The 17,134-nt window shown below is 44.3% G+C and overlaps 2 protein-coding genes across 4 annotated transcripts in view; both read right to left on the bottom strand.

Moving 5' to 3' along the window:
• The window catches only part of BAIAP2L2 (BAR/IMD domain containing adaptor protein 2 like 2), a 33,180-nt gene extending 26,181 nt beyond the window's left edge, over positions 1 to 6,999 (bottom strand). Inside the window, exons 1-3 of the mRNA XM_048500893.1 lie at positions 6,938 to 6,999; positions 2,120 to 2,195; positions 1,092 to 1,178 (exon numbers count right to left, since the gene is read on the bottom strand). Of these exons, the coding sequence (XP_048356850.1) occupies positions 1,092 to 1,178; positions 2,120 to 2,195; positions 6,938 to 6,976 (202 nt within the window). The 5' untranslated portion in view covers positions 6,977 to 6,999. The remainder of the gene's footprint in view (positions 1 to 1,091; positions 1,179 to 2,119; positions 2,196 to 6,937) is intronic.
• A 2,015-nt stretch (positions 7,000 to 9,014) lies between these two features.
• Positions 9,015 to 17,134, bottom strand: part of PLA2G6 (phospholipase A2 group VI) — a 30,734-nt gene continuing 22,614 nt past the window's right edge. For all 3 annotated transcript variants that reach the window (XM_048500891.1, XM_048500892.1, XM_048500890.1), the window contains 3 exons: positions 16,823 to 16,990; positions 12,028 to 12,101; positions 9,015 to 10,471 (listed from right to left, as the gene is read on the bottom strand). In XM_048500891.1, coding sequence (XP_048356848.1) covers positions 10,327 to 10,471; positions 12,028 to 12,101; positions 16,823 to 16,990 — 387 coding nt within the window. In that variant the 3' untranslated portion in view covers positions 9,015 to 10,326. The remainder of the gene's footprint in view (positions 10,472 to 12,027; positions 12,102 to 16,822; positions 16,991 to 17,134) is intronic.

Genomic DNA, 17,134 nt, shown 5'->3' on the forward strand with positions numbered 1-17,134 from the left:
TTACATGTTGTCATATGAGAAAATGGAGTCATCTGGCTGCATAAGTGAGAATTTTAGGGGCCTGGCTGCATAAGTAAGAATTTCAAGGGCATGTATGAGCTGAAACAGATGCCCTGCAGCAATTTACAGTTGCAGTGTCTCTTGGATTAGGCAGCTATATTTCTTATTATAGCAAGTAAGGTCAGGGATGCAACCAACTCATTATTTTCTTTGCTGACTGGCAGTCGCTTTCCCAGCCCTCAGACAGAGAAAGGTCTTTCCTGACCCCCTAGCAATTAAACCTGGGACCTTCTGCATGAAAAGCATCTAGGCCAGGGGTGTCCAACTCTGTTGCCCCAGATGTTCATGGACTACGATTCCCATCAGCCCCTGCCAGCATGGTCCTGCTGATCCCCAGTCCTTTTTTAATGATGCGTCTTATGGCACCTATAATGCAGCTGTTGCCCACCATTGCTGTTCTTAATGTTTCCTGCACAGGTAGCAATACCCTTAGCATGAAACAAACAAACAAACCTTCAACAGATCTCTCATTTTATTTGAGTCTAGACTAGATGAATTAGTGGGCAGCTCACAATCAGTCAGACCAGAAGGAAATTGATAGGTCCAGGTGTGTGTTGTGTCCTTAACACTAGGCATCAAAATGTGGCAGCCTAGTTTCAATCAGGAGCACAGTTTTAATAAGTCCTATCAGGAGTTGCTATGCCAATAATTTCCTTTCTCTCTTTCCTGCCCACACCAAGTTCTGGAGTGGACGACAACAGTCTTAAACCCTAACCCACATGAAAGGAAAAGAGTTTTCAATACACTGCAGTGTGCAATCTCTCTCTTTCTCTCTCAAACACCCATGTAGAGAAAACACAAAAATGGCACTCAAGTGTCATAATTAACCCTAAACTCTACACAGACCTTTGGAACCTGTAAAAATATGAAGAAAAAAAAACTATGAATAGATCCTGTTCTTCCCCTGTGAAAATTTCTGGTCACTACAAAACAGACACAGGAGCCCTGCCAAGAGAAGTGGGGTGAATCTCCATTGTCATCAGCTACAGGCCATGTATTTGGGGAAAGAAAGGCAGGAGCAGAGATCTTACCCAATATCTGTGAGGTAGAGCTCTGCAGGGCTTGCTCCCCAATCTTCTGAATGGCTGTAAAATAGACATCAGCAGCCTCACATAATTCTGCAGAAGGAAAAACACCAGGTGAGTTTCTTCCCTTCCTGTGTCTCCCTTCTTCCTCTGTTGACATTAATGCCCTACCCACATGACCCTTTATCACAATTTTCCCTGTAAAGATTCCTCTTCCCAAGAGTGAACTCAGCATTCTCTTCTCAGCAGACATTCAATGTATAATTAGGAAGGGGAATCAGAATTACATCCCTGCAGCCTGAGCACTCTCTAAGTGTGGAGCAATATTAGAAATAATGTTTTACATATATTCCAGATTTTATATCTAGGTTTATTATCACTGTGTCTGCACTCTGTACAGGCTCAGTGTCTTTTCCTGGCTAGGAGATGAAAAGGACAAAGAGGAGTGGGTGTGACTGATTTCTCAAGCAATCCAATACCACAGAAATATCCTGGCCCAAGAAAGAGGACAGTAAACCAGGCCTCTTAGCTATAGAGCTTCAAGGAACCAACTGAAGAGAACCTTCCTCTTGGGACAGGAAAGAACAGAGGGTCTTGCAGGGGATGAGTAGAAGGGGAGATTTTCTGTATGGATGGGGGGTGGTTTAGATAATCACCTCTTTGAGTGATTGAGGGAAGGAGCCCTGAGTTGGTGACTGATTTATAATAGATGTATCTTTACATGATTTTAGAAGCCAAGTTGGGCAAGGTTCCAAATAGTGGCCTTCACAGATCCCAGGAGCTTGTTAACATCCATCATGAGTCATCGTGAATAGAACAGGTGGTGTATTGGGCACATGAAAGATAAAAATGAACCAACATTTGCAGTCCTGTAAATATGCAACTACACATTCAGTATACCAAGAGGAGCTGGCAGAGGGACTATGCTGTCCTTCTCTGAATGTCTGCATAGGGCTACTAAGACACAGACAAATGGTTACAAGATCAGGGCTACTCACTTCTGACCTAGGGGGTCAGCTAGCACTGACACTCACCATGGAAAGCTCGCACATATTTGTTCCCCAGGTACACCAGTTTCTCCAGAGCTGGGTTAAACTGTTCCAGGATACTCTGTTAACCCATCCAGGTCAAGGAAGGATTAAAAAAACATATATACAAGATATTAGCATAAATCTCACAAAAAGTCTGATAGGCTGTAGCTCAGGGCCACACAATTCTCTCTATACTGTTGTCCAAAAGTGAATTTTGCCACAAACATATATCCTTGATGCATAGTGAGGCTGTACAACAAAGCTAGTACCAGCTTCCATATAGTTATAGAGTAATACTTCTATCTTCCTACTGGGAGCAAGATGTGGCAGTAAAACAAACAAACAAACAAACCAAACAAACAAGAGTCACCAGGCTGAAGGTCTGGTATCACGTCTGGGAAAACCCAGGAATTACATCATGCCTCTCTAGGAATCACCAGAAACTCTATGGTTTTTTTACCCACAGAACTTGATTCCCAGATAAGCATGGCATCACTTCCAATTTTTCCCCCAGAAGTGGCATCACACCATCCTTGATGGTGTTCCTCATATCCCCCCCACACACACTAGACTCCCACTGGTTGCTTGGCAACCAGATTACAAACAGTCCTGCACTCCTGTTGCTGGGATTCTGCATACAAAATCCAACAGGGTGATATAGAATGAAAGTACGGAATACCACCCATACTTACACTTTATAAAACAATTCAGTTTCCTAATTGGTTAAATTCTGAGTCATTATGAGGGGAAAGGCCACTTACTCAAAGTCAAGTAGGATCACCAAGGGGCTGGAACAAATAAAAATGATTCCTTCCCCCAGCCCCATGGACCACCCTTGATTTTTACAGGATTAATTGGATAGAGTGTACAGAGCTTTTGTGCATGGGCTCTGCCAACATGAACTGTACTCTGCAAAAATGCAAGGTCGGGATCACACAGGCTCAATGCAGGAGGTCTTATCGACATGTGGAGAAGGCAGGTGGGGTGGTGTAGACAGGCAAAGTCCCTTCTCCATGAAGTCATTTGTAGGTCATCTGTGTAAATCAGATCACCTGATTCAGTTCTCCTGCGAAGGTTTACCGAAGTCTACTATTCACATTATATGTCACTACATTCAGTGTAGCTTTTGGCATGCCTCAGGGGCGCTTTTAAGAGAAAAAGCACATACATTAACTCTATGTAGTCAAAGTTGAGAGGCATGACTTATCATTCCGTGGTTTATTCCTGTGAACGAATCATCTGCCCGTGGAAGATTAAAGAAGTGGCTCATTTAATGAAAATCAAATGGTAGAACAAGACAGCGTAATTCCAATCTCTTTGCTGTGGCCATATTTTTAAAACTTGGGAACTGTAATTATGAATGTTAATTTGTGATGGTCAGCAGATGATTTTTGAATTTCTGGTGATCATTCCCCACTCTAACTTTTAATGGAAAACAAAAGTGTGGTGGGAGGGTACCACCATCTCTGGATGGAACATGATGGAAGCAAATCCTATCTGTTGGAACTGGTAGTGCCTACTAAATACACTGTATGTAAACCCCAGCTGTGAAAATTTCCTGAAGGACTCAATTTTTTGTCTTTCACAGAATGTTGGTCTACTCAACTACAAAGGAGACAACACACAACCATTGACATTTAAAAACATTTTAATTAAAAATATTAAGTTAAAGATAAGGAATAAAGGTAGGAGCAACTAAACTGTATGGCCTTACTGCTGATTTTGTCTTAAATCTAGTCATATGCCTATGGTGCCTGTGCATCCACTTTTCACATTTCAGTAGCAGCAGCAATAGATCTACAGGTGGGAAGTATTATATTTCCCCAGCTCTGCTATTAGACAGCCAACCTCAGATGACGACAAATGTGGAGGGTCTATTAATAGGCAGCAAATTGCCAGTCAATATGTTCTACCATAACAGGAAGCACTCTCAAGGATCTTAGCTTCAAGCACCAAAAATATTTTGGCCCCACTGTATCCGAATGCAAAGCAGTAAGGTTTTGTGCGGTGGGAACATGCTATTTCCCCACTATAAATGTACACCCCATCCCCACAAGAGGGCATGGAGACTGTCTTCAACTACTGTGTACATTTGCCCACACACACGACAAACCATAACCTTCAAATAGACTAATGAAAGCCCATCTAGTGGAATATTCTACTCTAAGTCTCAAGACTTGGCCAGCGTTTTTACTGTAACTACTTTCCATTTTCTACTGCAAAGCATTCTCATTCCTTGATTTTCATGATGTAACAAGAAGAAATACAATCAACAATGTCAGAGTTGGCCTTTGGAAAAGCCTCTGCTGCCTCCCAAGCTGAAAGAAGCCAGATATTTTAATTAAAGCTGGACTTTTACTTAAGCTCAGGAAGCTGGAATTTGAATGTATTGCTGAGAAGAGAAGAGGACATTGAGCGGATTTTGCTATTCTGCACAGTAAAATCCAGCTTCAAAGTGTATTGAAAGTGCATTATTCTTCATGTGCAGAAGGGGCCATAGTTTAGCTCAGCAAACTCACTAAAGGAATAAAGAAGCCAGAACCCACACAGGGCTATGGTTGAAATGTCAGACTGTGGAGAACTGGGTTCAAATCCAACAAAATTTGCACTGGGCCCATTCATTCTCTCTGTTCAACCTACCTCATAGGGTTGTTGTAAAGCAGTGATGGCTAACCTTTTCAAGGCCGAGTGCCCACATTGCAACCCAAAACCCACTTATTTATCGCAAAGTGCCAACAAGGCAATTTAACCTGAATACTGAAGTTTTAGTTTAGAAAAAACGGTTGGCTCCAAGGCGTGTGTTACTTGGAAGTAAGCTTGGTGGTAGTTGGTGGCTTTGCCGTGCAACTCTTCCAACGAGTGAATCACGACCCTAGGAGGGTTTACTCAGAAGCAAGCCTATTGCCGAGCCTACTTCCAGGTAAAGGATCATGCTTTAGTTCTTCGCATGAAAATCAGTGGGGTTTAACAGCACTTAACAGGGTTACCTACACTGCTTCCCCAAAATTAAATCTTAGGTTTAATGCTAATAATCAAACCTAGAGGCCCAGGCCAGCCTAGATGTGTGTATGGGGGGGGGGGGACTCTGTGCGTGCCCATAGAGACGGCTCCGAGTGCCACCTCTGGCACCCGTGCCTTAGGTTCGCCACCACAGTTGTAAAGCTAAAATGGAGGAAGAGGAACATTTGGTGTACACTGCCTTCAAAAGGATGGAATTGGGAATATTGAGGCCAGCTAAATAAGCCCCAGTCCGAGCATTTACCCCTCCTTTCCTGCAGGCAATTTAAAACATAGGTGTGTCCAGACATGAGATTTGGGTGCTAGTCAAAAAGCTCTAGGCTCCTAGCCTGTGGCCTTGAGTAAACTGTGCAAGTGCGACCATCCCCAGCCTAGGACAGCCCTGTCGTTTGTGATCCCCTTGTTGGTTACTGTAAATAGTATGTTATGCTTATTTTGAAAAGCACTTTGTCACCATTTCCAAGTATGGTGGGAAAGGGTGACACTGTATTCTAAAATCAGTGTGGCATAAATGTGTGATCTATTTGGAAGGCCCAACACAAGGAGGTCTGAGAGACAGTAGGATTTTTTAAGCATTCCTGTTCTCAGAGCCAACAAGGACAGTTGGACAGATCAACCCTTGGGAAGCTCAGGTCTGAAGGAAACTTGTGGGCTCACCAACTGGCAGGAAGCTGGAAAAAGACAGCACTGAGAACGTTGTATATTTCTATGCAAGCATCCCCAGAGATGGATTTTGACCCCACCACACCTTAAACAGAAATTTTTCATGGTTCATTCTAGACCAACAACCAGACCTTTTACAATCGGTTTTACTACTTTCCAAGTAATGTTTCTGAACCTTTTTACCAGTGGCTTACACTGGCTACTTGCTTACTCTTTTAAAAATCTTTTCTAAACAGAACAAAACCTGCCTACCTGCCACCAACTACTTCAAGTCAACTTGCTCAAGTGCTTCCAAGGACCGTTGTAATATAATGGGATAGGAATACTCTCACGCTGCCACCAAACATCACTTGATAGTAAATTACCCCCTTTTAGAAGCTATCCAACTTTTTTGCTGATGGTTCACCCTGCCCATTTTTAAAAAAAATAGGGAAATATCTGAAACTGGATCCAACTTCCTTCCATTTGTGAGAATTTTCTGTTTCAGTGCAAGAGCCATGACAGGTTAAAACCAAACACTGAAAGGTGGAACCCCAAACTCCCCCTCCTGCAACAGAAAGCTGATTCATACTTCGTGTGGCAAAAGTTACACTGGCGTTTCCCACAGCAAACACTTCCAACAGGTGACTGGCAAATGCGTCTTCTTACACACATGCATGGCATATATCCACTTGAAAACTGCAGTCTAAGAGTTCCCCATACACACATTTTTAAGAACACAACCTATTATTCGTATTTTGTGTAGTTTTGGTGGGAAACACTGGAACAATTACAGTAAACATGACTGCTGCGCAAAAATGAGAAACTGCTTCTGGTTGTTCTCAGGTCAGAGCAAGATTGATAAAACTGGGCTTTCTTTCTGTCAGTGTAAATTGCCATGTTGCTTTTGATAGGCCAGGGACAAAGAATGCATCCATCACCCATTCTTGGGTTTAAATTCCATGCGTGCTGCAGTGACTCTATTTGAGAGCTGGCCTCTAAATTAAAAACAATAAACCAAATCATAGTCTTCATCTGCCTTGCTCTTCTCCCGTTATGACCTCCTCCATTAAATAAGATATTGAAGCCACATGTTTCTTTGAGCCAATCAAGAGCAGCTCTTGCATTCCAGAACATGCACAAGAAGTAACCAAACCTCACCTTGTAGATGGAGATTGTAGATCTGTAGGACTGCTCCATACCCTCCAGCTTGGATGATTGAAAGGTTCCTTTCCACAGGAAAGGGAATGTTGAAGAGAAGATATGCTGATCTCCCAAAAAACTTCCCCCCTTGTCAGTCCAGTTCCACCGATCTAGTCTGGACAAAAGCCTCCTCTGCCATACCACAGCACCCAGCAAAGATGCCTAGCTACTTGCAAGGGAAGAAAATGCCACTAAGTGTTTAATAATTCACTAGGCAGGCTGTTAGAACTTGATCCTTAAGTGTAATCAGATACCAGGTAGGGAGGAATCCTGGGGCAGCCATGAAGGTCATGTGACTTTCACTTTTAATTATTTATCATCTCTTTCTATATACAGCTCCCTGTGTAGCTCTGCAAGATTATCAAACTCAACTGTCTTCTTGACCACAACCAATCACATTAGTATCTGGTGTCACCCACAGCCTGCCCTTACCTTAGAGAACACAGAAGGCATTGGGAACCACCATATTACAGCAGCTGTGCTTTATTAACTAGTGCATGCCCATGTCTTGATCTCTTTGATATGATTCTAGAACCCAGGCCAAAGTGGATCCTAAATAAGGGGTTTCAGAAATGCGAACAATAATACAATTCATTTTCATCCTTTTACGGGTGAATTCTTGGGCTAACTTCTTCTTTATCCATTTAGTCATGTCTGACTCTGGGATACTCTGCAAACCAGCCCCCTCCATGCTTCCCTGCTTGCCACAACTTCTTTCAATTGGTTGATGTTCGTGGCCATGTCCCTCTGAATGGTTTCCAACCAACGAGTCATTGGCCTACCCCATTTCCATTTACCACTGACCATTCCGAGTAGCATCTCTTTTTCCAGTGAACACACACCTTTATCAAAATGTCACATATCGCATTTACGGGAACAGATACAATAAACAGACAAATTCGCCCGACAAAAGCAGAAGGCAAAAATGATAGCCTAGTATTTGTGATTGCCCAGTTCACTTATGACTTGTAACTTTGCAAAGTGCACATCCAGAAAAAGCCCCAACTTGTCACATGGAGAACTAACGTTGTATTCTTCAGACTCTAATGGGGTTTAAGCACACAAAGTTTGTGCTGGATTATGGTCTCTGTGTACCAATTCTTAGTCACCACAGTCTAAGGAAGTAAGTAGTTTCCTCTGGAATCAACAGTTTTGCATAATCACCATGTATGGCTATAGTGGGTCCTGTATTTAATCTGAACAATCAAGCATAGAGGTCCAAAGGCCAGTGTCAATATCAGTGTTGGAATCTCATATCGGATTTCACCTTTAAAAAACAAGCCTTAGAATTCACTACAGCAGATTCAATGTTAAGTGTTGCTGTAGTTTTAGGAGTGTTATAATTCTAAATAAACTAGTGTCAATCTTCTACCTCACATCACAGTTCTTCTCCTGAGTAGTTACCTGCCATTTATCTAAATAGGTAGCCATTGTACTGTGAATGTCTATAGGAATTCACAGTACAGCAGCATATTGCAGTGTTGTCAGATTCTTCCATTTTATTAATGCTAGCTTAAACCAAGAGGAAAAACTCTGGCCTTGGCAAATACTAAGAACAAACTCCCACGAGGTATAGAGGTTGAGAACAGTGGACTCTAATCCCACAAACTGGCTTTGATTCCACACTCTTCCATATGAGAAGCAGACTCTAATCTGATGAACCAGGTTTGTTTCCCCACTCCTACATATGAAGCTTGCTGGGTGATCTTGGGCTAGTTACAGTTCTCTCAGAATTCTCTCAGCCCCACTTACCTTACAAGATGTTTGTTGTGGGAAGAGGAAGGGAAGAAGTTTGTAAACTGCTTTGAGATTCTTTACAGTTGAGAAAAGTGGGGTATAAATCCAAACTCTTCGTCTTCTCGTGGCCCTAATGCAAACAGGGCACGGAACTACAAGACATACAGCCTGAGGCAGCATAGCTATTTCTCATATCCTTTCAGGGAAATGTTTAAACTGCCCCCAGCAAGTGTTTGCACTTTCCCCGTGAGTTTGGTCTGTCACTACCAGAGAATTAGTAAGCTTGAGCACAGTGAGGTTTCATGTAAACTTCAATTTATTTAATATTGTGTCAGTTTTGTGGACGTATCTGGGGTCACAATACCAGGAAAGTGAACTTAGGTGATGCTTACAAAAGTAATATGGAAAAAGGTCACCTGCTGGATTTCACATTCATCAGGATATTTTTTTGAATTCAATAAATTCTATTAAATAAGTCAAAATGCATATAAACTGAAACAGCACACAAAAAATGATAGCAATTAAATTAAATTAAAGCAATTAAACAGTTAAATTCTTGTCACTGCGAGTGGGGGGAAAAGTCACATGGGGAAGGGGGAAGGAATCAGTCTAAAAAGGAACAAATGTACCACAATGCAGTGGGGAAAAGACACTGAAATGCAAGTCTGACCATTTGCCACACAGAAAATGTTTGCCAGTAGGAGATTCTCTCAATAATGTGATAATTTTTGCACTTTAATCGCATCTACGTGGTTCATTCTTAGTAGGAAGCCTCTCCATGTAGGGGGAACCAGTGACAGATTTTTCCACCTCTGCCAGTGAGCAAATACTTTCCAAGTTCCATGTAGTCCCTTTCAGGAAATGGGAGGAGACAAAAACTGGCATAACAGGGTATGATAAAGGGAGAGCTTCCAACTGCTAGCGACTAAAGCAGAGGTGTCCAACTCAGGCGCTTCATATGTTCATGGACTACAATTCCCATCAGCCCCTGCTGGCTGATACCATGCCAGCAGGGGCTGATGGGAATTGTAGTTTATGAACATATGAAGTGCCAGAGTTGGACACCATTGTACTAAAGGAACCCAACCTTGCCAATACCAAGAGGGACAATTGAAATGTTTTAGTTGTAAACATATTGCAGGTGGTTGGCTGTCTCTCCTCACCGATCCTGTGGGATAACAGCTCTACTTTCTTCACAGCAGAACTTCAAAATCCAATGGACACATGTGGAGAGATGCCTTAACCTATTTCATATAATTGTTGACAGAAAGAGGGAATAGATAAAACCCAGAATGTCAGACAATACCCTTTGTGAGCCAGGTTGGGGCAGGTGATCTGTCTCTGATCAGTCACATGCCCTTTTATCATGAAAGCAAAGTGAAATACAAGAAACACCTTACAGTTGTACGCTCAGCTACAGTTATACTGCAGTCTGGCATGCAGGAAGAGAGCAGCCCCTGCCACACATGGATGACAGGAACTACAAAACGTTTCAGTCAGTGCAGTCATCAAATTCTTCAAGTTCATTTCCTGGTGGTGCGGAGGAGGGCGACGGCACAGGCCAGCAGAATCGGCTACTTCTGGTTGGCACCCCCAAGTCTCAAAAAACGTCAGGGAACTAGGAAGTGATCTACTAACTGCTTGATTTCATTCCAGTGCTGGTAAATGTAGAGCTGAGTTTCCCACAGCAGGTTCACCAGGATGGTATCACTCACCTCATCCAGCATGACATCATTTTCTAACTGGGGGTTCAACCTGTGGACACCATCAAGGAATTACCACATGGAAATCAGAGCAGCCATTTTGTCCATACACAGAGGCCCTTTCCGCACGGGCCAAATACAGCGTCCCTGGGAGACCGTTCGCATGGCCGGCACTGCTGCATCGCACCAGCGCCGGCCTCGCAACTCCCGAGAGGCGTGAAGCCGCTGTTTCCGAACCTCACTCCTTGAGTGAGGTTTTTCGGAAACAGCAGCTTCCAACCCTGCCATGCGAACGTTAGCGGCTGGAAGGCGCCATTCCCCCCCGCTTCCCGAACGGTGTACCATCCCTCTGGCCTTCCGGCACGTCGCACAAGCTAGGGGACACGCTCCCCCCCTGCCCTGCGACTCCAGAGCCTGGCCTGTGCGACGCACTGGAAGGCAGGAGGGACGGTATGCCATTCAGGAGACAGCGCAGCCTCTGCGCAGGCTGCACCGTCTTCCCCACCCCTATTGGGACCGTCCATGCGAATGGTCCGGGGGAGGAGGGTTCATCGGCATCATTTATGCCGATGCACCCCCGCAGCGTGGCTGTGCAGAAACGGCCAGAGATTAGGGAAATTGGTATGAGAAGGCAGGCAGAGAAAAACAGTCTCTGGGCTTCATACATTCACGAATGTGTTCACACAACATTGCCATGCAGATTTTTTAGGCATCCTGCCTGCCCACTCAGTCGGTGGTCTTGAGCCAAGCATGTTCTCTTCACCTAGCTCACTTTACAGAACTGTTCTGTACGGAAGACTCATCCAGCACTCCAAAACTGAACAGTGTTCTGCAGGTGTTGTGTGTGATACGGGCTGTCGAGTCGAATGAATTAACAGCCTCCAAAATATCATTAAAACCTTGCTCAAGTCTTGTAAGCTGAAGGACATGGCTTCCTTTGGGGAGCCAATCCACATCACATTGGGTCTTCCTCTTTTCCTGTGCTTTCAAACTTTTCTAGCATTATTGTCTTTTCCAGAGACCCTTGTTTTGTCCTAATGTCACCAAAGTATGGTAGCCTGTTTGGTCATTGCCGTGGTGGCGAACCTATGGCACTCCAGATGTTCATGGACTACAATTCCCATCAGCCCCTGCCAGCATAGCCAGTTGGCCAAGCTGGCAGGGGCTGATGGGAATTGTAGTCCATGAACATCTGGAGTGCCATAGGTTCGCCACCACTGAGAGATTTAATTATTGATTTGATCAAGAACCCATGTATTTGTCTTTGTGGCAGTCCATGATATTGTAAAACTCTCCTCCAACACATTTCAAATGTATTGATTGTTTTTCTGTCAGCGTTCTTTATCCAACTTTCACACACAATGAGGAATGCTCTAGAAATTATTACTATTCTGTATTGAGACAGCCAAATATACCACTATTCTAGAAACAGTCAAATGTACTACTATTCTAGACTGTGGGAAAGCTCAGTACTTAGCTGCAGGAATGCTAAAGACACAGGTTAATGATTTACGTTCACCAAAGGCTACAGAGACTTATGAAATGAAAGGCAGAGATTCAAAGCTCAAGCCCCCTGATGCTGACCCCGTTCATATATAAGTCACATACCTGAAATAACGGGCCCCTATCATCTCACACCAGGCTTTTGAATGATCCACCACTGGGCCATCTGAATCAGTGCACTGCAAAGAAACATTGCTCTAAAAATGGAATGACCTGTTCCCACCCATCCTCCAAATCACATTTTCAGCAAAGCACCAAAAAAAATGTAAAAATATTATACCAATCTGTCTTGGAAGGTGTATGTTTCCCCAACCAATACTTGGACTTTGCCACAGAACACAAAACAATATGCTACTTTCCTTCAAAAGCTTTCTCGTGGAGTTTTAAGGGCCTCCATTACATTGAGTTAATGAGCCATCTTTAATGACTATTTAGCAGTAGTAACTGGCTAACTAGATCCAATAATGCATCAATGTCATTTAGGGCCTGGTAAGTACACTTGAACCAACTTCACTGTTGGCAGTGAATGAGGAAGGGGAATTGGAGCAACCCAACAGCCATTTGAAATATAACCTTGCAGTTCAACCAGCGATGCTGATCCTTTACAGCTGCTAATGGCCTTAACAGGTACCCATACACAGGAGCTATGACAGTGCCATGACTCAACACACACTGAAAAGAATACAGTGTCACTGCAAACCTACACTGTATTATGTTTGTCTAATCCCATGGGCTTCAATGGACTTAAAAGGAGTTAAAGTTGTTTAGGATCACACTGCATATTTGACCATCCTGAGAAAGACCATCCTGAAATTTTCAATTTTTAAAAAAAGTATAAATACCTAAGTCTTCGAAGTTAGGCAGACAGGCTTGCAAAGTGTGTGAGCACCACCTGGTGAAATTGCAGATACTACAAAGCAGGTGAATATGTAGCCTTTGCATTTTTCTGAAGCACGGTTGGGAGGGAGGTTATCAGGGTGATTTGATACTTGCAAATAAATTAAAAAATTAAAACAAATTGATTCCACCATTTTTGCATCTCATTCACTCATTACATCAGCGAAGCAAGACTTTCAAACATTTGGATTTCCAAGCAGATATGATATTTCCATTACAAGAAGGACTTGGAAGTTTTAGTTAGTAGGGAAGAAGTTAAGAAAAACATTACTAAAGCAAAGACATCACAACCCCTCTGGGAAGGATGGACTTTCCAAAGAGGGACATGAAATTTTTATGAATGTGCCACTAGATCCCTTGTCAGGTATAATTAACCTAGTCATGATTAACAGCAAATATATTTCCATATCTTGAAGTAGTGGCAAATAGAAGAAGACTGCCACCATCCAATTTCCATAGTAAACTGAGTTTCTAAAGTTTGGAAACTATTCTTGTTATAAAACTGAACAAAATAAGCAACTATACTAGTTAGGACCAGACATGTTGTGTTAAAAGCTGTACAAGCGAATAGACTCTTAAAGGTATAGTCAATGATGGGCACACGACAGCATCGCTCACCAGAATATTTACTGAAACATGCCCTTTTGCCATTTGCATGGGCCAAACTGTCTCTGGGTAAAAGAACAGAGACATTAAATGAGACACTAAAAATGACAGGGCCAAGAGAAATGCAGCCTTACCAATGCTTTAAGTAAATAAAAATAGCACACTGAAACCATCAAGGGAACTTTTCCTTAACATGCATATTATGGGAAGAAATCTGAGAGTTGCCCTGCTTTGACAACCGTTTCAACAGGATACTCCAGCAGCCCAAGTCTGCTAAGCAAATGTAGGGCCCAAGTACAGAAAGCCACCTTTGGTGTTAACGTACACGATTCATCTTGCTTTGTGAGTTTAGCACGAGCTAAGAGCAGGTCACATCTCTTCAGATGTCACAGAAGTCTCTGTTGTGCCTCTTTTTATTTCTTGCTGCTATATTTTATGTTTTTCCCTTTTGTGGACTATATTTATTCCTGTTTGAAAAGTGTTGAAAAGTATTTATAGTTGCCAAAGGAAGGCACTTTTTCTGCAAATCTGCCCTGCTCTTTGCAAATTGGCCCATTTGTATGATTGATCAAAGTTTCAGGATTTGCTTTGCTTGATATTGGCAATTTCCCCCTAGTACAGAACAAGGTACTGCACAAGCTACAGCTAGAATATTTTGCAGCATTCTCTCTTCATGTGGAGGGGCTACTAAGAGAGACACATTTGATCAATAAATACTAAGGCAATAACAGGACTTCATGGCACAAGTGCAGAAGCTATTGTGCTCCATCTCCTAACCAGGTAATGCTCCAAAGGCTTCTTCTGTTTCCTTCCTTTTACCTGTGTTTCCTTTCCCTTATCAGAGCCAACCATAGAGTAGACTGACCTCTTACATCAGCATCAACATTAATGTCAACCACAGCCAGCTCAAATCAAAGTTTGCATGCCACTTCCAACTACAGTTGGCATTCACCTGGAGGCAGATAACAGACTGGAACCACAGATAGTTCCAATTTTTTTAAAAAATAATCCATGAGGTTAGAATAGGAAGGAACAATGTGGTGTTCCTGATCTAACACAGCATCTGCACCAAGCCTGATACTGATTCTGGTCCTGGAATTTCAGTTGAGCTACCCTCTCAAACAAAGACTGGAATGAACAGTTATGACGCAAAAGTTTTGAACTGCACCTGTTAAAAAATAGCCAAGAGTTTGTTGCTAGAAACTTGCAGAAAAGGTTATTTCACTACCTTTGCTTCGTTCTGTCACTGCTTTCTTCTCTCACTCTGTGTATGTCAGTCTTCCCCCACCTTCTCTGCCAATCCTCTCTCATCACGTTTCTCCCTTCGTCTTTTAATGTAAATCTCCCCCTCTCTCTAACCCCCATTCCTTCTCAATGTCCTCCACTCTTTCCCCCATCCTTCCCAATCAGCCCCTCTCCTTCTCTCCCCGCTCCTCTATCTGCTTTCTCTCCCCCCCCCCCCCCGCCACCAGACAATACCATCCCCTTTCCTTACTCCCACCTCGGAAGTTGCAGCAGCTGCAGGGGTTAATGCAGCAGCCTGACAGTAAGTATTCTGCACCTGCACATAATTTGGGGGGGGGGGGGGGATTTAAATGCCTTCAATATACTTTTTAAAGTCTTTTTTTGAAATCTGGAGGGTCCCTCAAGTTTGGGGAAAAATCTCCTTTCTGTCAGTGTGGTCCTGGTCAATGAATTTAAATATCCACAGATGGGGGCCATGCTTCAGAAACAGATATAATTTGAACTCCAAAGCTCCTTTTATTCCTAAAATCAGGGGTCCCCAAACTTTTTAAACAGGGGGCCAGTTCACTGTCCCTCAGACTGTTGGAGGGCCGGACTAAAAAAAACTATGAACAAATTCCTGTGCACAAATGATTGTAAAATGTTTGATTTCACCTTTCAGCCTTTCTGTCATGGTCTATTTTTAGAACAGTGACCAAAGTATGTCAAGTACAGGGTGGGCTCCAAATATTGTTGGGGAGGCTGTGGAATACCTTCCCCTGTAAAAAAAAAGCAGAACTTTCCCAATGAATCATTCCATCTAACCCAGGATCAGGTATCTTCCTGGGTTCTTTCCTCCCTAGCAGCCAGCAAGCGATTCACCAGCCTGGCTGATGCCAATGGGAGTGAGGCGGAACAGAAAGCCTGAGAGCAACACCTGGAGTAGCCAAGAGGGAAGGGCGGAGCAGGCGTTGCCACATGTAAGGTTTCCAACTCTGGGTCAGAAAATTCATGGAGATTTGGGGGTGCAATCTGAGAAAGGCAGGGTTTGGGGTGGGGAGCCCACCGTCCAAAGTAGACATTTTCTCCAGGAATTGATCTCGGTCACCTGGAGGTCAGCTGTAAGTCTGGGACATCTCCAGGCCTCCCCTAGAGGTTGGATACTCTTACATAGAGGTAATATCCACAAATATGTCTCCTGCCTGTGATCAGCAATGTTTAGAAAGCAGCAACTCCAGTCACAGAAAAAGAGCAGACCTGTGGGCATTGCCTTGTTGCATAGGCTGGTTGGGGAGAAAGGAGCCCAAGGGAGCCGATCTGGCAGACCCCGAAGGCCGCGGGTATCTCCAGGGCTCTGTTTTCCCTCCAGCAGACCCAACAGTCAAAGCCACGGAGACCCGTTCGCCGCCTACCAGCCGGTCCCACAGGGTGGAGGGTGGGGATCACCCTGCTTGCTTTCTGCTGGCCTTGTTGGCAGGGGCACTGAGCAGAGGTGTGTGGCCCCATTCACAGGTTGTGGGGCGCCTGAAGGCAGACGAGCGACTGCAAGCACAACAACCCAGTGGGAAACCCTCCCATGCGAGCCTTGCAGAAGCAGATGGCGAGACCCTGCCAGTTCTCGGGAAGCGCTGCGGGGCTGGGGAATCCAGGTGGATTCAGTGCCCTGTTCGCTCAAGCAGTCGTGGGTGACTGTGTGTTTTGGGGAGCGCGACATCTGTTGCCCCAGCCTCGAGATAGAAAGCCTGCCCCGACTGGGGCTCAACAGTCACCTGTCCTCTCAAAAGCACGTTTGTTCTCATTCCCCCACCCGAGCTTCAGGGCTGTCCTGGGCATCCAGGGACAGGAAATCCACACCCGCTTTGCTTCCCTCCCCACCGACTGAAGAGGAGTCGCCCTCTTCGCTCCCCCGATCCTTTGTGCTGGTGGTGGGGCGGGCGAGCCCCTTGCGCCAGGGAGGCCAATTCCTCCTCTCCCTGGAGCCCCCACTGCACGTGAATGGAGCCATCGCCGCCATGCCTGGCGGGCCGGATAAATGCCTTCAGGGGGCCACATTTGGCCCCCGGGCCATAGTTTGGGGACCCCTGCCTAAAATGGAGAAGGCTTCTGTCAGCATCTGAATTCCCACGTGGTAACTCCACTTCACTGTTCCATCCTTTTGCCATCGAATACTCACACAATCCACCACCAACTTGCCCAGCTCCTTGGCCCCGTAGACAGTCCTTGCCAGTTCCCAAGGGTTGGAGGGGCGAAAAACATCCACGGAGCTCACAGGAACCTGAGGGGCCCTTCCTGTTCCAAGGGAGACTACCACGCTTAGCTTCTTCACCTCATAAGCTTTACCCTAGAAGGAAGGAGAGATATACCTTGGTTAGCAATAGTGAACCCATTCCTAATGCCTAGAAAGAAAGCAGGGATGAGCTACAATTGTTATATTTGTTCCAGCGTCCCTGGAGGAACCACTTCATGAATAGATTTGACAGTGTAA

Source organism: Sphaerodactylus townsendi, linkage group LG06, assembly GCF_021028975.2.
Source record: "Sphaerodactylus townsendi isolate TG3544 linkage group LG06, MPM_Stown_v2.3, whole genome shotgun sequence".
NCBI lineage: Eukaryota > Metazoa > Chordata > Lepidosauria > Squamata > Sphaerodactylidae > Sphaerodactylus > Sphaerodactylus townsendi.